Source organism: Syngnathus leptorhynchus, chromosome 1 (genome assembly GCF_054491065.1).
Source record: "Syngnathus leptorhynchus isolate UIUO chromosome 1, UIUO_Slep, whole genome shotgun sequence".
Taxonomy (NCBI): Eukaryota; Metazoa; Chordata; class Actinopteri; order Syngnathiformes; family Syngnathidae; genus Syngnathus; species Syngnathus leptorhynchus.
In genome coordinates, this window is record NC_141195.1 from 16393722 (window position 1) to 16416750 (window position 23029).

The window sequence follows — 23029 nt, forward strand, 5'->3', positions numbered from 1 at the left end:
AATTGTAGACCCTCATAAAAATAACGATTACTAAAAAAAAAAAGCAAATGTATTCCATTTTAACTTTGCATCTTTGCAAGATGTTCACCATGCTCCCCACATAAAAATCAAGTTGATTTCCAAATATCATATCTGTAATCTGGACAAAGTTTGTCCAAACACGGCGCACTTACCAAGACCTCGGCACAGTTGCTCTCGGAGACGTCTCGACATCTCACCGGATACGTGAGGCCGTATGCCGCCACTCAGCTGATGGACAAGTGTGTAAACAGGAGGTCCATTTGGGCTGAGAAGCCTGGTAAGCCCCATTTCAGTCAATTTGGGAATCCATTGGTGTCCATGACAAAGATCTGCAGGCAAAAGGGCAACAAAGTGATGTGAGGTTAATGAATGCCGGCTTCAAATCAGAACCTTAATGTCGGACTTCTTTGTTACAAAACTAATGTACGGCTTTAAAATAAAATCAATCATTTTTGGGACATTATTCAAAAGCAGTTTTGCTTTGTTTTTGTCTTCCATTCTGGGAATTGCTCTATTTCATCCTGCGCCAGTGTTAGCTGACATCAAATAGCACTGAAATAGTAGCGATAAATATTTCTTTTTTTTTTTTATAGATTGTGCATAATAAATGTGAGTGAACATGTTCAAATAAAATTGCAACTGTACATTAGCAGGGATACACTTTCAAGTATGTACGTCGTGCAAACAAAAAAGAATCATCAACATGAATAAATCATCAAAATGATTTTCCCATCATCATCTTCCAAGCATGTCCAAAGCGTGACCCCCGCACAGGAAATCAGTTCAGCCTGTTGAACGTCCCAGTGTGGACCCCCCCCCCCCCCCCCCACGCTCCGGGCACCAGTGGCGTGGCTAAAGGTGACCCTGCAGCACCTCATATGCGGGGCCTTTTGGACTACATCCTTTACAAGATCGTTTGTCCGTCCAGGGGACATCCTCTCTTCAGAATCGAGGATTTGTTTACCCTTATTGTAACAACTACGTACGTGTAAGACAAAATACCCGCAATGTTTTATCATATCGCTGTCTTACAGGTGCCAAACTCAGGCGCGGCCCTGGGGTCACATCCGGCCAAACACATTTTATGTGGCCCATGAAAGCAAATCAACTGATATTTTTCGTGGAAATCTACCCTAAGAAATTCCACGTGCTATCCAGTCGCCACATACGATTTCACATGAATTAATTTACATCGAAAATTATATATGCATATACTCGATCTAAATTGTTTGATTCTTCACAGCCTTAAAAATGCTGGATTAAAACCAACTAAATTGGGTGAAAAAAAAAAAGACAGACCCAGGAAGTTAAGTGAGTTAATTTGACCTAATTTACTGGGTCGGTCCAATTTTTGACCCAAGAGTTTTGAGGGTGTATATTTTATTTAATTGCGTTATCCCTGTGGAATACTGTAAGTTACAAAAACGTTTTTTTTTTTTTTTTGGAACAGCATAATAATTATAATAATAATAGCATGTCTATTCATTTCAATCAGGATGAATGTTTTTCGGAATGAGTGTTTTGAGTACCACCAAATTAAACTCAGAATTCAAACTCATTTGTTTGCAGTCTTGTAAGTGGTCACTACAACAGTTTCACAAAATTCTACCAAACAAATGTGGCGTGAATATTAATCAATCAGTCCCAAGTAGGATTGGAACGCAAATAAATATGTGGTTTTATAACATCAACTTTAAACAGTTACTGAAACAATATGTAAACATTGGAATTGCACTGAACCTATCTTGACACTACATAAGTAGACATATATTTACATAATCATTCGAGAAAATAAAGTCCAATGACCGACCAAAACAAATTTGGAATTTGAACCTTTGCAATTTCAAATCAACTACAATAATGTTGATTTGAATTTAATAGAAATAATATTATTTACACAAAATATAATAATGATGCAAAATAATTTTGTACACTAAGAGACTGTGATATGGAACGCCCCGATAGCTCCTACATATTTTCTCCCATGAGTTCCTCTCCGACTCCCACCACGAGCAACGATGAGTACCACCTGCCGGATAAATGCAGCTGTAAGACTGAATGAACAACATCTCTATACTTGGTACGAGCTGACCCGTGTTTGTCCGGCCATCGTGGCTCGGGGCCTTTCCTTTCACGTATACAGGCTGGCGATTCAACCTGAGGTTTGCATTAGAATAGGAGAAGGATGTCTAATTGAATTACCCGCCATGAATGCACAGAGATGATCCCATACGCAGAGCCGGGGGATTCTCTCAAGAGGCCATCCTCACATCTTCTACGCCGTTTCCAGAAGCCGCACAGGCAGCCGAGGCGCTGATTGACAGCTGCCGACCCCGGGGTTAGTCGATCGGAGGGGGGGGGGGCAGGACCGACCGCTGTCCTCTGTGTCACCTCGCTTGCGTGGAGTGTCGCAAGGGAGGCGGGTCCAAGGGACCTGCGTTGAGGCAAAGTCAGACTCACTTAGAATTGGACCAAAATGTCATTTTCATGTTTTTCCTCATACAAATAAATTAATGTTTGACCTTCATACAAAATTGACTTGCTATGTGTAAAAATATTCACACTAAATATGACAAAATTAACTTTTTTTTGTGAAATAGTTTGCTGTAGCTGATTCAGCATGTGGAAATACTGTCTAGATCTGGGGTGGACAAATTATTTAACTATCCTTTTAATATACTGCAGTACTTCAAATTAAATTATATTCAATTAATACAAATGAATTATTAAAATATTTTTGTTAGATTAATTACAAAAAAATCAAATAACTGACATTTATTGAAGAAAAAATAAAAAGATAAGTCATAATGACTGAATACATGGGAACCAATTTAGTAAAATGAGCATATACTGCACTACTCTTGCTAATGTAAAAGTTCTGTGGGCCATAATTTTACACATCTGCCCTAAATCTTTCTTATTCAATTTCAACCCTTTAAGTTATATTTCCTTGCAAATTAATCTGTGAAATCACTGAACAGAAATTAATAATGAAAATAAGCTGAAGCATATTCACATGTTTAAACAACAATACGTGTGCTCAAATAAGAGGCTGTTTTAAATTAATTTTGTTGGACATCATTTCAGGGGCTTCTACTCAAAACGAGAGATGTCAACACCGGGTAAGTGAGCGAGATTTGAACTCGCTACATCGTCCGGATGAGTGAAGTTGATCCCAGTCGCAGTTGCTCTTCTTGGGCCCTAAATGCAGGTCAGCCTTATTCCTGAAGCGCACCGGGGCTTTGCAAACATGAAGGTCTACAAAAACATCTCAGTATATCATGAAGGAAGATAAGAAGCGGGCCTGCGCCGGAGTTCAAAACAAACAATCTTCCTCTGTTTGCACTGAATGGTCTGGACTTGACTTTTCATTGCACTTGTAATGACAAGAAATCAGAATTGAACTGAATTAAAAACATATTCAGACCACATCAAACTGAATGTGGTCTGGAGTGGTCTCCAAGCTAATTTCGGACATTGTAACCAATCGCAACCAATCACAGCCTTCCAGTTTTCTGAAGCTGAGCCATGATTGGTTGTGAGCTGAAAGCTGGCAACTGTGATGTCATGTTTAGTCAACAGCATGTAGCAAAATGGCCGCCCCCTTCGTATGGTAGATAGAAATGACCGTTTGTCATGTTTCGCGAATGATACATATTCTGTAACTTGGTAAAGAAAATTTTGGGTTGACTTCACCTTTTACGGGTGAATGTATACAACAAACCGCTTATTTAATTAGCTAAGTACCTACTGAAGGTAATTTGGTCGCTTCCCTACATCCAGTGCAGAGCTTTGTCATGCTCCAATGTGATACAGCTGCTCCAGCAAACCCCATGGGAGGTAGATATCTGGGGTCATCCTCCCAGCGGATGCTCAAGCTCATCCTGCTACTGGTGGGTGCCCCGAGGGGCCGGGCATGCAGAGCGTGACCCCCAACTCGCCTTCCAACAGCCACCCAGACTTTGGTCATCATGTTGTCCTTCAACCACAGTGAGAGTGAATGACACAGACTGGATCTTTTCCAGTTCATATGTCGGACAGATGACATATTTGTTTTATCCGCTGTCACTACAAGTTACTTCCACACACGTGAAAGCGGTCTCCTAACTCTTTTACACATCTGTGGCATATGTCTCCGTCGGGGAATAACAGAGCAGCATAACAAACTAGACGGAGTGCAATTCCATCAAGAATGAACACGCGAGAATCGCTGCTGTTTATAAAGAGGAAAAAGCAAACGACCTTGGGGCTAAAGTGGATGGAGAGAAAATAAACTGTTTGGGGAGACTCTGCATATTGCGCAATAGAAAGCAGCTGCAGAAATGCGAATGTATTGTTAGTTTCCACAACGTCTTTCGAACATATCAGTCATATACAGTGCCTCGAACATTTTAGAGAGTCTGGCAGTTTCGAGGTATACCGGTCGACTTTTTGCCGCCGTCCTTCTTGGGTGGAGTTTTCATGTACTCTGTTTGCTCGGGTTTTAGAGACAGAATGTCATTTACATTCCAACAGGTATGTTGTTTGAACAAAAGATGTGGTAGAAGATATGTCATGTTGTGTGCAATAATCATATTATAAATGCTCGCATTTGATGTAGTGAAATGTTGCATTTTGTGAGAGGTAATCCATGATTGCCCTTCATAGCAAACAGCCACTTTAACTAGAACTGTTGTCAATCTTTTTGAAACTGAAAAGAAAATGCAAAGAGCTACCATCTTAATACACAGATCTGAAATACCAAATTTGCTCAAATTACCTTTAATTGTAAATTATTTTTAATAAAGTATGATTATGTTAATTATTTCTCAAATTTCATAAAAATAATTTTACATGATAGGAAACAGATAAAAATCAATATGTAACAATTTCTATAAATCTCTATGAATGTTTAAAAGAAATCCCTTCTCCAACATTCCTGATAAATCATAATGTCCCATCACGATGAGCTATTTTAGAAAACGGGCTACTTTCGTGGTCCTTGCAGGCATCCTAATTGTCCACGAGCACAATGCTGGCAACCCGTTCTAGAAAGTACATCATCATTCTTAATGACCAAAAATGAGAGAAAAAAAATGCAGGATTAGATGGCTTGAACTGGGAGAAGATAGTATTCCCTCACTCAGATTTTAATTGTTGCTACGATAACTCGGGAAGGTCCTTGATATAATGCCAAATGTACACTTTCAGGCCCAGCATTATGAATGTGATTGTTATTTTGAAAAGTGACATTACTTACTGCACATACTAAGACATCCATGCAGTATGCAGACAATCCACTAGCGGGCAGTAATTCATTCACCAGACGACGTCTGCTAAGAAACAAAGGTAATTCGTTTTTCTGTCAATTGATTTAATGGTTCAGGTTCAGTACGTACAGGGATGAAGCTACCAGAGATACAGTAGATGCACAAATCCATTTTCAAATCCAAGCTTTCTGCCCTGGTATTGATCATTCATCTTATAAAGGTAAGGTAATTATCAATGCTGCTTTGTTGGGTGGAAGTGCCCTTAATTTGAAGACCTGACAGTGAACTCTTGAAGGCGAACTGCCCCCGCCCCCACTCATAGACAGCCACCATTATGCAGCCATAGCCCGGGGACCAATCACCCCGCTTGCCCTCGCCATCTCTGCTTTTCCTTTCCTCCTTGTCTTTCACAGTCTGCCTCCTCGGAGCATCTCATGTGGGTTCTCCTCTCTCTCTCTCCGCGGGCCTTCTTGTGGAAACTATACTATGAATCTCTCCCTGTGTCACCAGACTGATTAAAACAAATACCCGGCCTATTTGGATGGCTAATCTAATTCTGCTCTTTTTCTTCTGGCCGGCCCTGGAGCATGCAAAGTATTAGGTGTCCTGGGAGACACTGCTACATCCCCAGACTCACCCGCCCTTTCATTCCCTCCCCTCCATCTTATATTTCAAACACTCAGGACCATCGCATATGGTGGGCTACAAACACCAAACACTCTTCTCACTCCCACACCACGAACGATTTACTGCCCTCTAAGGGCTCATCCGCATCATCCACGTATTTTATCCTATAGTATTTATCTGGATGTTCAAAAAAAGGAATCACTCTCTTATCAACGGCAGAAACGTGCATGTGAAGAAATGGCGATTTCAGGTGCAGGTGCTGTAACAACACGCACGAAAAGCATCACCGCGATCGACGCTTGCATCACAGCAGCTGACAGCTAACAAGTGAGGTGATAATAATCTGATTCCCACCGACAAGACATATTGTCTAATCTATTTAGAGCCGCCTCCCCAGACTCCTCATGAACTCACATACAGTCGTATGCAATGAACACGTTCTTTCTGTGGAAGTTGACCCTTGGCTACTTTCTGATAAACTCACCAACTTGGCCCGATCCACATAATTTTGTGTACTTTCTGTAATTCCCTAGAATGCCACAAGATGTCACCAAAATACGGCCTCCTAAGACAAGTTAGCGGAGCAGACAGCGAGGCTGGTTGGAGAAAGCACGGTGGTGAACCTTTCAAGATGATGCAAAGAAAGGTCTGTATTACTATTGGAAGTATTGGTAATTAACACCTTAACTGCTATTGACTTAACATCAACGATATTGAGTAGATAGAGTTGTTAGTGATAAATACATTTTAAAATATTTCTGTATCACTCAGTTAAAAATTCAATAACATCACTGGGAAAGCAGTAATTTTTTTTTTTTTTGTGTGAATTGAAGTCATGGAGTGTTCGACATGCATGTATGCGCTCATTTCTGGTGAATTTTTAAAAATCAAATCATCTGTAATCCATTTGTAAGGGTAATGCGTTAAGATGAGTTTGAAATGCGATCAAGGTTTTTTCTGTAATCATAATGAGAAGACGAGGGCCGCTGGAGCTCAGCTGCGCACAGACACCCCTCGGGAAGTGGATCGGGTTTTAGCCCGGCGGTGCTCGTCAGCTTGTTTAATTTGTCACCTGGCAACCCGCCTTTGCCGAGGGAGACTAGACGGCGTCAGGGGTGTAGAGAATACACAGCACTCTCACAGTAATGCAGCTCTTAAGTACAAGAATCATTTTGCAGGTATCTGTGCATAGATCATTTGTATTTTCTGATGATTTTGTTTACATTGAAAACAGAGATCTGTACTTTCTAGTACACATGAAGCGACATGGAGGAACATGAACCATTATTGACGATGACGCAGCGGAGCCCAAGAACTCAGTTATTCTATCGGCTTGCTAAAGAGATTCAAAAATTCTATGTCTAATCTGAAGAAAAAAAAAACTTACAATGTGTATTATTTCAATTGGGGATTTAATTAGCTAATTTTGCATTATTTAAATGTTTTATTGTTTTGCTCCTGCAAGACTTGTGGTCAATAGTCCTGATTTTTAAAATTACATTTGTGGGAGGTTTTTGATTGGCCATAACATTTACACCACCATCTTATGTGTGGCTGCTTTATTGGTAAATTGCATCAATTGAAACAAGAATATTTTTTAAAATATAAAACAATGACCCATTCTGAGCCGAAAGGTGTGAGTGTGAGAGAAGAGGGGGATTGAACAAAAAGAAGTGCATGCACATACACAGAATGAATAACCATCATATGATCTGTAGTTGCCATGGAAACTGATCCCAGCAAGTCAGCCCTCTGAAAGTGAGTCACATGAGTGGATTGAAGGAGACAGGAAACACACTGTGCATACTTGTTGTAGGATGACGCAGTACGTTTGTGTGTGTGTGTGTGTGTGTGTGTGTGTGTGTGTGTGTGTGTGTGTGTGTGTGTGTGTGTGTGTGTGTGTGTGAGCATGTAAAAGCAAATACACTGCAATGTCCTTGCCATTTGTTCGACAGAATCTGATGAAATCACTCTGAAAACCAAAAGAAATCCAAATAAATCACATAGGAACTGCCAAGATTTAGATAGATGTCATGTGTGACAAGCAGGAAATTCGCATCTTTAAATGCTCAAATTTCGCCATTAATGCAAATAATTGCACATTCAAACTTTCACTACTATAACGACTGGAGTAATAAGTCTCATTTCAAGGAAGGATTGACCATGGAGCAACACTGAGTGAGAAGCGTTGATAGATGTCTTTATTGCAATTAAAAGTCTTTTGTCGTTTTGAAGCGTTTGATATGAGATTGTTTAACTTTTACATGTATGGCAACTGATGTCACTTAAAACATTACCAGTACAGGTAATAAAGGTGCCATGATGTGTTTAAGAAAATGGATGTATGGAGGACATCTTTAGAATCATGATGTTTATTATTATTGAGAAAGACGGGGGTTATATGTTTGAAAACTTGAGCTTTTTTTCACGTCTATGTAGCCTGGTGAAAAGAGATTTTAGGAGTTCCAAACATGAAACGCTTGTTAAAAAGTTGCATAAATTAACATAGATGTGAATGACCCACGAGTGAAATTGAAGTGGAAGGCGGCCATTTCGTTTGGATTGTGGATGTTACTGTGGATTTCCTGTCGCTACATCTTTTTTTTCATTTTCTACAAATAACTGTATTTGTATTTGGGAGCGATGTTCTCGGTAGTAACAAAACAGACAGGTTCATTTTATTCAAACAACCAAAATCAAATCATTTTCTCCCCCAAACTTGTATAAAATGAATAGAATAAAGAATAAAGAGCACCTTCCATGATAACGTGCGTGTTCTGCTTTTTTCCCCAACCTGTGTTTTTGTTGTTCACCTCGTCCGCTGACGCAAGCACATTGGCGGATGACTCAAACCTGCGTCATACATGGTCGTGACTTGCTCTAGTAATGTTTTTCTTCTTCTGCGTCCATCCTGTCCGGAGGCTTTGCGCTGCGCACCATCCCAACCACGTGGAAAGCAAAGAACTCAGTAGTCAGCGCGGCGCAGCTCCTCCTCTTCGATGTTCTTGCGATCCACGCGCACTTTTCGCGTGTCGCGCGCCCACCCATGAGCGTGGCAAGGATGCTGCACATGGACGCCGCCGCCCGTCACCCATGAAGAGCTTGCGCGTCGCGTCCTAACACCCCTAAAATCCACCCGAGGTATGTGCGACACCCTTACCTTCCATATCATGTGCATGTCGTCGTCGTGTGGCGCACCCCCGCACACTCCAGAAAACGCTTCCATTTTTTTCTCTCACACTTGGCGCGCGTCGCGAAACGTAGTCAGGGATTTGTTTCAATGCCCCCCTTCGCCAGGAAAGATGGAGACAACGCATGCATGTGACCTTGACACGTTGGTAAAGGTCATATAGCGTGTTGAGATTGAGGTTGTGCCTGGTTGGACACTGCATTATTGGTGCATGCGTGTGTCTTTGCATGCGTGTGTGTGTGTGTGTGTGTGTGTGTGTGTGTGTCTGTGTGTGTGTGTGCGGGTGTGTGTCTGTGTGTGCACGCGTGCGCTCGGGCGACTATGCATCCACAATCATTCCACAACCAAGCTCTGAACTCATATCAATCAATCAATCAATCAATCAATCAATCAATCAATCAATCAATCAATCAATCAATCAATCAATCAATCAATACTGTATGGATGAATAAATGAATTCCGCTGCCCTCGACACACCTTTTTTTTCAAGCTACATGATTTTAATCACAATCGGAATCACAATCATCTTTATTAGTCAAGCATGTTCAAACACACACAAGGGACAAACAATCATTCCCTTCCAAAAGTATTGGAACGGCAAAGTCACTTCCTTTGTCTCCAATACTGAAGACAGGGTTTCAGATTTAAAGATGAAGTACACAAAATATGAGACAGAAATAACATATATTATTATATAGAATATGTTGCTCTAATATGTGGCACCTTAGCAGGGCTTTTGAGCTGGATTTGAGAGTAGGTGAATTTGCAACAAGCCATTTGACTTCATTTGCCAGCAAAGAAGAATCCCTTAAAATGTGACCCGAGAAAATGTGTCACTTTGCCTTTGCTGGCCGCTTGGCTTTAGTGTCATCCCGACAGGCAGCACAACAATCACCTCCGCCTCTGCCATGGCGCGTACCCCACCCTCCCCCCAGCCAGATTTGCAGCCATCCCCTCAAGTGGATGTCTTGTCTGTTTGCCATGGCGAGAGAAGAAACAAGCGGTCAGCGAGGCTGCATCTTCATTTTGTAGGATGAGCCATTGCCTAGCAACCCGATTAAAAAAAAAAAAATGTCCCGACAGATATGGACCGTGAGAGAAACCGTGCTGTCATGCTTTGGTTTGACTAAAGAACGTCATTTTTATGCTGCATGTTAAGCTACATCGGTAGTAGAGCTGCTGGCTCATAATTTATGACCGTGTGAGAGAAAACCAAGAGTGCTGTTGTCACATGTTTTTGACCATGTGACAAAAATGATACAAAAGTAAACAAATGACTAAACAATCCACCGAAGCCTCAAATTCAATGTTGAAAGTCGAAACACAAACGTCAATACAACACACTCATTGATATTCGGATCAATCCGTCTGTATTGTGCTCAATATAGTACCTCAGTGAGTGACCAAGCACTATCTTAATTATTTCCTACACTGCGTATGCATTTTTTTTTTTTTACAATTCATTTCCTACACAGCCTCTTTTGGAATGTTTGATACAAGCTGAATACTGTTTAAGTGTGGAGATTGACATTCTAAAACCTTTTACTTCTTACACCTGATGAATCCCAAGAAGCACAAACATTATTGATTTTTTTTTTCAGCTGTTGAGAATGAATAAAAAAAAGTAAAAAGAAACAATTCTTACAAAGCATGTGAAGGTGTTAAGAGTAGATTGATTGTTTACATCAAATTCAGCAGAATTCATCACTTTTTCTCAAGTAACAAAACACTCCTCAAAATTTGACCTCACTTGAACTATAAACTTTGACTTTGACTTTGAATTGCTCAGCAACTATATGTCTTAGGAAAGTCAAATTCTAACTGATATGTATATTGTATAATGTGTAGTATATTTTATTCTTTATTTCACAAAAGCTCCCACAGCAGTAAAGCCACGCTATATTTTGTAATAAGGTCACGACTGCCGCTTGGTGTCGTGACTGCAGGGTTTTATCGCCGTCCTTAAGGAATGCCATGTGCATGATACCGGTGGGGGCGACTCGGGTGGGCTTCCCGTCTGCTTGGTTTGCACCAGATTTATGTTGATAATAATTCTCTTGAAATTGACTAAAACTACCCTCCGGCTTGTATTGCTACCATCATTTTCAGTTTTCACATGTTTTTTTTTTTTAATATGTTCAACAAAGCGATTGAAAATACCGGCAACTGTGTTTTTTGTCAACGTGTTTTTCGAATGAAATGATTTGAATTGACTTCTTGGAGCTTCAATGTAGCTACTTTAGTTTGTCTGTCTGTCTGCGAGCAGCCGCCCTCAATCAAGCTGCGTTATGCATTGTGACTGTGATCTGAGGCTTTTTGCACAGTAGCCTCATTGTCTCACAATGTTTTCATGTCATGTTTAAGCAACACAATCATTGCAGCCATGCTGAGTCAAATCCTTTCATGACATCTTTTAGGTGGCAGCGATGAGGACGCACCAGCTCAATAATGTTTTGTTTCATCATTTCCACTTTGTATCACTGGATGATATTTCAGCCAACATCAAAGTATATTTATGGTTTGCTCTAGCTTTCTGTGGCTTTTTGTGTCACTTTTTTTTCTACTAAGAGAAGAAAGCCAGGAAGTTAAGAAACCGAGGATTGTAATAGGGAAGTTGAATGTAGTTAAGGGAAATATATTTGAGTATGTTCTTCACTGAAGCAACCAGACTTCATGCAAGTACAGAGAAGCAAAGAAAGGGTTAGGGTTATGTCATATGGTAATGTCATGTGGTCAGGGAGATCTATTTGCATGAATGTCCAAACAAAATTCCTACATTTTTGCTAGGAAGTGATTTTTTCCTAAAACGACCTTCAATTTTGTCACGTATCCCATAATTCTCATGTAAAGTTTCCAATTTGTTTTTTTTTTCCATACGTTTATGCTAGCTGCAGATTGGCTACCTTGTCACCTATGATGAAATCACAAAAGATTTCATATTTATATTATTTTTTTTACATTGTTCTATTGTACTTGCCTTGACGAGACAGAGTTGGTAGGCCTGTGGAGTAGCTTTTTGTGAACTTTGCTTTGGTGGTGCATTTGAGTCATCTGTTTATGACGGACAAGCAGGAGCGCTGTTTGAGCATAACGACTCTCACGCTAGCTATCGACTGCATAACTTCAGTCTGATACTTTTTCACAAAAATACATTAACATGACTATAGTGGTTAATTAATTTCATACTTGTGTGACCAATGAGGTGCTGGTGTTCGTTTTGAAGGGTTATTAGAAGCTAAATAAATCTTTTTTAAATTGTTTTTACTGTTTGTAATGAATTAGTATTGGACTGGTTGACTTCTGTTTATGCTTGCTTGACTGTACAGTCAATAAAGACTTTCGAGTGTTGATTTTTGCCTAACAGCTCCTAGATTTAGTCTCATCCTGTTTTTAAATCACAACAGTTTCCTTGGACGGGTCATCACACAAATAAAAGCTGTCCCGCTGCCCATGATTGTCACATGACTCAACTTTAGAGTATAATAACTTCCACTAAGAGGGAACTGGCTGCTGTAATGAAGTGGATTAGTGCATTTCTTCACTCTGAGCTGCAGTACTACTGTTGTGCTTTGCATGACTGGCCAACACTTACATCCTATTTAAAGAAGCAAAATACGTAAAAATGACACTGTTCACTAATAGTTGTGTCATTAAACTCACCTTTTGCCATTTACATAATATAATAAATGTTAGGGAATACAAGCACATGCGCTGATAGTAGCTGTGTCAGGAGAGAAGAAAATGGATTTTCTATGCATGAGGTGTTTAAGTACTTAAAAAAAAAACTCAAACAAAGATGAAAAAATACCAACAATGAAATAAATGTCTCAAAAACATAAGGATGCCACAAAATGTTACCAAAAGATGTTTTATTGCTAGATCATGAAAAAAATCAATTTGCATATGAAGGAGAATAGATTCCAAAAAAACGATCCGTGAAGAGACAAATTTGCAAACCTCAAGGTTTTCGCTGTATGCAAAATCTCACGATTAAATATTCAAGAGAAACCTTTTGGGTTTGTTGTTGCAAAATGATGGGCAGTACACAACCTGACTTTCCAACCATTTTGTTTTTTTCAGACGCACATCTTCCAATCAGACATCTCCCGACCTTTTGCTTCAACCCTCCTTGGCTCGAGCTCCCACACGTGTGCGCAGCCATGCCGAACAACACTCGAGTAACCCAGTTGGAGCACAGCAGCGAGCCGGTCACCGAGTCCGTGGCCGACCTGCTGTCTCTGGAGCACACCATGGACTACAAGAGCAGTCAGATGAGCATGGGGCTCAGTCCGGGCTCCACTGCCCCAGTAAGAGCCCTTCTGCCCTCCCCGGACCCCGACGCTGAGGACGGGAGGCCGGCCTGGAACAATAAGATGGAGTACATCCTGGCGCAGGTGGGCTTCTCAGTTGGGCTTGGGAACGTCTGGAGGTTTCCATACCTGTGCCAAAAGAACGGTGGAGGTAGGTGAATGTATTGCAGTCACACTCCCATTTGGTCGACTTTCAAAACAAAATGTTCCCCTCTGAAATAATAATGTCCGCCCGTTCGTTTTTTTGTATTGAGTCAAACAAAGTCCACCGCCATACACTCTTCTCCCTTGTGTCATAGGTGCCTACCTGATTCCGTACTTCATCCTCCTCCTCCTCATCGGCATCCCGCTGTTCTTTCTGGAGCTGGCGGTGGGTCAGAGGATCCGACGTGGCAGCATTGGCGTGTGGAACTACGTCTACCCCCTGTTGGGAGGCATCGGGGTTTCCAGCCTGATGGTAAGCGTATGACCTTCTTCTTTGGATGGATGGTAGTGGCACCATTATCGTGTCTTAATACAAAGCACCATGTGAGAGGCAACTGGACTCTTTTTGGTTGTGGAATAAATGTCACATTCAATGCAAAATGCTTCTTCACTTCTAGATTTTAGCTGTGGAGTATCTCGCTTTATGTTTCTAGTGGGTGTAGGCAAGGAGAGAAAATCAATATTGAGGTCAACAAGTTGATTCATAAATAGATGTGGTGGAAATTCAGACATAGTTTTGAGAGTTTTTAGAGTGTAACCTCCCACATTGGGTAGTGAATAAGAGAGGAAATAATTGTCCTCCTCCTCTCAGCGCTGGGCTCGCTGTTGTCGGACAATCACGAGAATCTAATGAACGCTGTCTGTTGCCTTGGTGAGAAGACCAAGTTGCAGCCTGCAGCATTAACACGTCTGGTAGCTTCCTCACAGCTCCATTCTTCAATTTGCTCCTCTTCTAGTATTAACATTCTTCTTTTCAATCAATAGTCAATAGTTCATTTAGTCAGCAAACTTGGTTAATGTGTATTATTCCAAGAAAACACACACGCACACAAATTGTCTCACATGCAAAATGTAATGTTGGGCAGCTATAAATAGCGCCTCACCCAGGACTGCTGAGAGCAAGCAGCTCAATAATTCATTGGCACTCAGAGTTAATCTGACGTAGACTCAGCATCTCCTGCCCCAGGAGATTTAATCCGACATGTTTGGCGAAGCTAACTGAATAAACCTCACACACCTTTTCACTCACACAAATGTGCCTGGATTTCCTGTATTCATTCTTTTACCACTATTGTAAAAACCGTGAGATACATTTTTGGGTGAATGTGAGAGTTTTTTAGGAGGTTTTATGATGTGCATGATGTTTGGAAAAATCATTCAAATTGATTTCAGGATTTTGTCCAACGTGAGAGTGATTTCTGATCACTTAGGCTTAATATGTGTTTGTTTGTATTTGTTCATATTGATCTTGTTTTCTTGTATTCTAATCCATGAATAAAGAACTGAAGTCCCTCTCTCGGGTGCTCTGTCGTTTCGTGGCAGGTTTGCGGCTTTGTCGGCCTCTACTACAACGTCATCATCGGATGGAGCATCTTCTACTTCTTCCAGTCCTTCCAGTACCCGCTCCCTTGGGCTGAATGCCCGGTCCACATCAACGGAACCCAAGCCAGTAAGTGCAGCAAAAAATAAAAGCTTCAGTTTGGATGTGTGTAGACGCAACTCACAGCCACGCTTGTTTGGTCCTTGCAGTCGTGGAGCCAGAGTGTGAAAAGAGCTCAGCCACGACTTACTTTTGGTACCGTCAGACGCTCAACATCACCAGCAGTATCGACGACACGGGCGGCCTGAATTGGAAGATGACTCTTTCTCTTCTTGTGGCTTGGATCTTGGTGTGCTTGGCTGTCATTAAAGGCATCCAGTCGTCTGGGAAGGTGTGGTACAAGTCACCGTTTATTGGGCTTTTCCAGAGATGGTTCTAGAGTTTCAAAATAAAAATATGCATGTAAAATATGTAACACAGTTTTATTGTCGCAGTTAAATAATATTTTCTGCTTTTTTCTAAAATTACCATTTATCAGGCATTTGATTATAATTTGTGAGAAAAGTATTTAGTAAAGTAATATATTCTTCAAAAACGTATGTTGGTTAAAAGGTAATTTTGATAAAATTATATCATGCACAAATTTTATGTTATAATTTATAGAAAAAAACTAAGATTAAAAATTGTCGTAAATTGTTTTACATCAGGATATCTGAAAAATATGAAATAGTTGCCCCCTCTAGTGGTACATTGAAAAAATAATAACTGTTTACACTGCCTGTTCCAGTGACATTTTTTCACATTCATACAATTCAATTCTATTTAAAATTGAAAAATGCATGACATGGCAATGTAAATAGTTGTTGGGCCGGATTAAGTGGACCATTTGCATTCCCAACCCCAGATTCATGAGAAGTGTGTATCTGTGTGCATTTTCTTGTGGACTAGTGTATCCATGGCAACACTGTGCAATATGACCTCCATGTCTCCTTCAGGTGATGTACTTCAGCTCTCTCTTCCCTTATGTGGTGCTCTTCTGCTTCCTGGTGAGAGGTTTGCTGCTGAAGGGCGCAGTGGATGGAATCGCACACATGTTCACACCAAAGGTGAGGCGTCAATAAAAGTGATGAAAAGGCAGTGCAGGAGGCAAGTCAGTCAAATTTGAAAACCAGTCAGCACAATTCTTGCCTGGAAAATTGGCTCCTTTTAGGGGTGAATCTGTTTCATGCAGTGCACCATCCCCCACAACCATGTCCAAAACGTATCTAAAAATGATTCTAATACTGGTAACAATTTGAATTGAGCTCTAATGTTAACTAACGCTGAAGCTCTGTTTCCATTTGGTGGTGCTTTTCATCCTAATTAGCCACAAGGTTTGGGAAATTCTCACAGCCACATTTGCAGAAAGAATCAGATATTCTATCCATTGAAAAGTCAATTTTACATAATACATATCAAACCTTTAGGCAGCACGGCGTTTGACTGATTGATGCTTCTTGCCTTACAATTCTGAGGCGAAGTTTGCCTGAAGGCTTCCTTACTCATACGTATATGTGTTTCACTGAAGACTCCAAACCATGAAATTGTGAACGTTAATAATTATTTGGTGGCCGGCCTATTTTTTGTTCATGTGTGTTTTTACATTGGGCATGGGCTAATGACCAGTTTGATAGTTTATTGTGGATTTAAAAAGTCAAGGTTTCACTCAATCAAAGTACCGATGCATCCTTTGGGTCCATTTGGGTATTCTATGCATCTTACTTTCAGTGAAAACAATACTTGGGCGGCGACTGAGAAACATTTTCACACCATCACGCCAGAACTTACAAGAACGGCAATAAAGAAACAGCTAGCAACTGCGCTAACTCCGGCGTACTTACAAAGATTCCTTTTTTTGCCACGTTGATTAGCATGGTGCCAGAGGCTACTAATTAGTCCCGAGGACAACACGAGTAGGCCATGGTGCTGTTCTAAAAATAACTCACCAGTCACTGTGACTTACTAAGAATAATTAAAACAGAAGAATAATGTAAATGTTTAATATGGTAGTTGCTTGTTAATGTAGCATTCCATTCATTTATTTTCCAAACTGCTTATTGCGTACCCTGCGGCAGTAAAGATGTGACAAATATGGCATGTGATTGTCAGCTGGAGAAGATGCTGGAACCGCAGGTGTGGCGAGAGGCGGCCACGCAGGTATTCTTCGCACTGGGCCTCGGCTTTGGAGGCGTCATCGCTTTCTCCAGCTACAACAAGCGAGACAACAATTGCCACTTTGACGCCGCCCTTGTCTCCGTCATCAACTTTGTCACATCCATCCTGGCCACGCTGGTGGTGTTTGCCGTCCTGGGCTTCAAGGCGAACATCATGAATGAGAAGTGTGTCGTAGAGTGAGTATGTTTCGAAATGGGCAATTTTGTTAAGTTAAGCTTTTATTTTGACATACACTTGTGTGCAGCATATGTTTAGAAACTGCTTGAATTTGTAACTCATGTAAATGTGCAGGAATGCAGAGAAGATCTTGGTGTATCTCAACACCAGCGTGTTGAGCAAAGAGCTCATCCCATCTCACATCAACTTCTCACACCTGACCACGCAAGACTATGCGGAAATGTATGGGGTCATTAAGACGGTCAAGGATGAAAACTTTGACCAACTGGGCCTCGACTCGTGTGTGCTGGAGGACGAACTCAACAAGGTGAGTGACGCTTTCTTGAAAGGTGACATCCCATTCATGCATTTTTTTCGAGTATTCATTTGAGTCGCATGAGACATCATTATCATCATCCTCACCCTGCAGGCGGTGCAAGGAACCGGTCTGGCCTTCATCGCCTTCACAGAAGCCATGACGCATTTCCCGGCCAGTCCCTTCTGGTCGGTCATGTTCTTCTTCATGCTCATTAATTTGGGTCTGGGAAGCATGATCGGGACCATGACGGGCATCACCACGCCCATCCTCGATGCCTTCAAGATACGCAAAGAGATTCTGTGCGGTGAGCTTTTTCTTTGTATGCCTTCAACAACTTGAAGTGGGTCAAAATTCTGACAGCATGTTTGTGTCCCTCAGTGGTTTGCTGTATCATTGCCTTCCTGTTGGGTCTGCTGTTTGTACAGCGCTCAGGGAACTACTTTGTCACCATGTTTGACGACTACTCGGCGGGCTTGCCGCTCACGGTGGTGGTGATCCTGGAGAACATCTCTGTGGCCTGGATATATGGAACCAAAAGGTGCCCGATAGCTAACACTGAAAAAAAAGACGACCGGTTTGGTGCTGATTAGAGATCTGTCTACTGAAATCGATTGCTCTTCACACAAATTGAATTTTCAATGAAGATCAAATATAATTTTAGAGAAACAAAAGCACGTTTCATAATTTTAACAATTGAGTTTTAGATTTTCAATGCAAATGATTCAAATGAAACAATATGAATCAAATGTATTAATTCAATTATTCTCCGTGTCCTACTTCCCAGCAGAAACTTTGTTGCCGTGTCTAACCCTTGCCATCATCGGCTAGCTCGGTCTGTCAACTACTTTACCATGGACTGCTTCTCCTTGTAGGTTCATGCAGGACCTGGAGGACATGCTGGGCTTCCGGCCGTACTCTTTCTATTACTACATGTGGAGATACGTGTCACCGGCCATTCTGGTGCTGCTCATCACGGCTACCATCATCGAGATGGTCGTCAGCCCCGCGGGCTACAATGCTTGGGTGGAGTCGGAGGTATGCGTTTGAATTTTAAACAAAACATCCCTTTGATTCTAAAACAATTGCCCACACAAATACAAGTGCAGTGAACTTAATTTATGAACTTAATTCATCCTGTGATCGCGTTTGTAGTAGAAATGTTCACAAGTCGGAGCAATTTTTTCCATAAGAATGAATGCAAAATGTAAAATTGATGTTTTTAGGTGCTTTACCTTGAAAGATGTGATGTGGTATCTCAGCACTACATCTATTTTCTCTGTTCAGGGCTCTGAGCGTTTCCACAACTACCCTCCCTGGGCTTCAGCCATGGCCTACTCCCTCATCGTGGTGGCCATGTTGCCCTTGCCCGTGGTCTTCGTAGCCCGTCGTTTCAACCTGCTGTCCGATGGTTCCAACAAGCTGTCCGTGTCCTACCGCAAAGGCATGATGAAGGAAATGTCCAACCTGGAGGAGCAGGACGAGCAACGCTTCATCCTCAGCAAGAACCCTCGCCAGGCGCCCTCCCCTGTGCCATCCCAACGCCCCTACCTGGGGCCCGGCGGAACGCAAGAGATGACTAACACCAACTACGGAACCGGCACCAAGACGGGCTACCAGAACATCGGCTCACCCGAATCTGAGCTATAATGTGTCAAGCTCATTTTGTTTTTGGTTTTCATCCCACTTTTACTCATCGGGTGCATCAGGTTCAGGTATGTCCAGTGCTCATTAGCTCTGAACCCACTTTGTCATGGCCAATCTTCCAAATGATCAACAGACTTTGACCACACCCGCATTAGATGGCTTAGGTAAAAAATGCTCACAATTTTGTGTCACTAATATTTGCTTCCATCGGAGCTTTTGAGAAGAGAGAAGTTTGTTAAAGTAAGCCTTGGAATTCGCTCAAAAAGGTGGCTTCAAACCAAAATGGCCACCTTCCTGTTCAATTCCAGGTATGAGTCCTTGAGACTTTTTGCTGCATCCTGTCATGATTGACAGGTTAGTTTGGGGGGATTGTGTGGAGGACCCTGAAATGGGCTAATATGGAAAAGAGCCCAATCCATATATGACCTTTCACTGAGCCACACTGCCAGGAACACAGACTGGCCAATCACAGCATAGCACAAAACAGACATCCGACACTTGAACTTTGAGTGATTTAATTTACTTTTTTTTTTCCAAATTTTGGTCTCTTATCTCAAAATGAACGTAAGCTTTGGATCATTTGAATCTCAACTCAATTTTCAAGACCCATTTTAAAGACAACCACAGCTACAATGAGCTGTACATAAATAAAAAAATTAAGCATAAAACGTAAGACAAGTGAACACGACATAATTTAAAAACATAAAAAGGGAGGTCATTCCAGACTTTCCAGCACCAACCGAGAGGGTAGGCAAGGAGCAGCTCAAAGCAGTCAGGTGAGGTGCGATCAATCGGAGATTTAAAAACAAATATCAGAATACATGTTTTTTTTCTTTCAAAACAACCCAAAGTCCGGATCAGTCCTATTTTCAACCGATCAATTTTAAGGGCTTAAGGTAAGGGATGAAAATAGATTGAAGGCAGATACTCGCAACACACAAATATTTGTATAAAACAACCTTCCAAATTCAATTGTCCATAACGTGTCCTTTTTTAAAACAGAATCTCACTTTTCTTGCAGCTTTTTTCCCTCCCTAACTGTTTAATGAAGCGCGGGGGATTGTGTTTGAATGGCTCGGTGGGGGAAGTAGAGGTGTGACTTTTGTCTTTTGTGTGAGAGAGACCCCAGTGAACCCTCGGTGTGTAAAAATAGAAATGGTGTCGCCCAGGGTGCCGCTTTGGCAACGAGCCTTAGACACCATGAACATCAGGAGTGTGCTGCTGTCGCCTGTGCACCTTTACTGCTTTACTGTTTAGTTGAAGCATTGAACCAGAACCTTCATCACAACCTTCACTAGTCTTGTAAAACCTGTAGAACCTTGTTAATAGCCACTTTCAGAAACTTGTAGGGGACAACCAGCACCTCCCTGATAACCTTGAACCTTCTGTAGAACATCCAGACTTTTAGTACCTCTCAAAGTCACATTCAGAATTTTTGTGATCACCACTCGGACTTCCTGTCCACCATCTAAACCTGTAGAACCTTAATGTCCACGTTCGCAGTCCTGTAGCCCGCTACAAGAAGCGACTTGATCACCACTTGAACCTGCGATTCGATAGGAACTGTAATTAGGAGGATTTTGAACAGTCCCTGGCCTTTTAGGGGGGAAGCCTATGAATTTGCGTGAGGCTGAGGGTGATGATGTTCTTTGCAAGCTCTTGCTAGGAATCTTGTACAAGACGTCAGTGCATTTGTTCTGACCAGACAGAAGTGGTTAAGGGTTGACAGATTCAGTAAGTTAAGGCAGCGCTTTAGCAATTTAGATTACGCTCGACTCGCAAAGATAACCTAAGTTATGATAAGTATGGAAAGATTAAATAGCTGGACGTGCTCATTCAAAAGTTCATCAGTAAAACTTTAAGTGCTTTGTAGGACCATTTTTAAATTTCATGCAAAAACCTTATATCCCACGTTTTGGAGTTTTGAACACTGACGCATGTTCTGCTTGCTTTTAGAATACACAGTTGCAACCACTAGATGTCTCTGCTGGTTAGCAAAGTTGCCTTCCTGTGGCCCTTTCTGAGTGTCCAAAGTTGGAGAGTGATCAGGTATTTCGTTGCGTTTATGCTCTCGTACTTTATTGATGATGATCATGCTGATATTCATTATTGGCTTCCGTCTACGTCTCCAACAATGTGAACGTCTCCACGCACTTGTCTGTTTTATTCAACTTTTATCTGATAACGATTCTGTAGTTAGTTGCCTCGTGATAACAGCCACCTTGCACAATAGAAATGGAAATTGCATAAATGTTGCGCTGTTCAGGAAAGTAATAGCACACAGCCCAAATCTTTCAATTTTGGTCTTGCTGCCAAGTCAAATGCCCCAAAAATGTTTTCTTTAAATTAAATTGTGTCGCACATGAAATTGCCCATCAAATTTTACGTAAATCAACGTTTGAACACAAACGGATCGTACGGTTTACAAATGTATTGCACTTAAAAGTGAAATACAACTGAACTGAAATTAGGCTATGATTTTGCAAAGCACCACTAAGCAAACTTTGAGAATCATCGGTGCGAGGTTTTATGATGTCATCTTGTCTTCTTTATGGCTCGAGCCCAGGTACATTTCAGCAAAAGCACATTTGCGTGAGCACAAAGCAGCAGCTGGGTCTTGCTGCCAGAGCGATGAGCTGCAGCAGCCGGTGAGCTAAAAATATGACCGACTAATCGGCCGACCAGCCAGCCCGTCAGCCAGTCACAATGAATTACTATAAGAAACGTATAGATCATGTCATCTTGGCCGGAGGGACAAGGCTGAAAGCACACTGAAAGCACTAAAATACATTCATTGGTTTGCTCGGCCCAATAATTTGCCCATTATTAGTTCTTTCCAATATAATAGCCATTGGAAAATAAAAAAAGTTCTTCTGATCAAAAGTACAATGAATTGAATTTGATTAGAATATTTTGTTTGAAGCGTTATAGGAGTCAACTTGAAAGCGAAGATATGCTTTTCACTGTCCTTTTTCAACTGAGTCATTTCTTGGTGTCAGATTAAAAAAGTAAATAATCATATTTTGACTTTTGTATTGCTGGGAAAAAAAATCACAATGGATATATGAAAACCTTGTTCTTGACCTGTTTGCTCTTCAAATGCATAACTTCTTTTATCCACCATGTATGAATATTTTACCATGATTCTGCACAATTTCCACTTCTGGCCATTTACAGCATGGCACAAAGTGCCAACCCTTGAATGACCGATTGGTTGAGTATGGACCTGTCTCAATACTTTTATCAATGCTTATTCGTACAGTTCCAACTCTTGGGTCTGTTCTTCTTGTCTGTTGTGTTAATTGTAATGAATATATAGATATATCGCGTTTTGAGCCATAGCCTATGTATAGCTTGAATTAAGATTTCGCTAAATCACACTCCCGAAAGGCTGATTGGCCAATCCTGGCCCAGCACATTTGTTTTTTTTCTAAAATGAATCGAGTCTTTAGCTAAAGCTAACATTGCCAATGTAATCCCTCAAAAATCAACAAGCACAACATTTTTCTTCCCTAATGTGAACAAAGAACTTATTTTAAAGTAACCCATTGCTGTTTGTCAGCTTTTTAACAATGCTAATGTTAGGCATCTAAAGTGAGGAGGACTCATGGCGGCTATCTATGACACTACGCTAACAAAGCTAGCTACAGGCTCGTGGTTGCAATGTTGTCTATAGGCCTTATCTGTAAAGCATCCGTAAGTCAGTACAGGGAACCCCTTGACATTCACCAACTAACCTTTTCTCATATAGTTTTTGTTTTTCCTGAAATTCCA

General features: G+C 41.2%; 1 protein-coding gene across 1 annotated transcript; it reads left to right on the plus strand.

The window, feature by feature from the left end:
* Positions 1–8936: 8936 nt before the first annotated feature.
* Positions 8937–21621, plus strand: slc6a17 (solute carrier family 6 member 17). The gene is made up of 12 exons (XM_085905917.1): positions 8937–9038; positions 13168–13548; positions 13697–13854; positions 14925–15051; positions 15132–15313; positions 15918–16028; positions 17071–17312; positions 17428–17620; positions 17723–17915; positions 17990–18149; positions 18484–18646; positions 18896–21621. Exons 2-12 carry the CDS (start codon positions 13248–13250, stop codon positions 19256–19258), a joined length of 2193 nt encoding a protein of 730 aa, XP_085762043.1. The 5' UTR covers positions 8937–9038; positions 13168–13247; the 3' UTR covers positions 19259–21621.
* The last annotated feature ends 1408 nt before the right edge of the window (positions 21622–23029 follow it).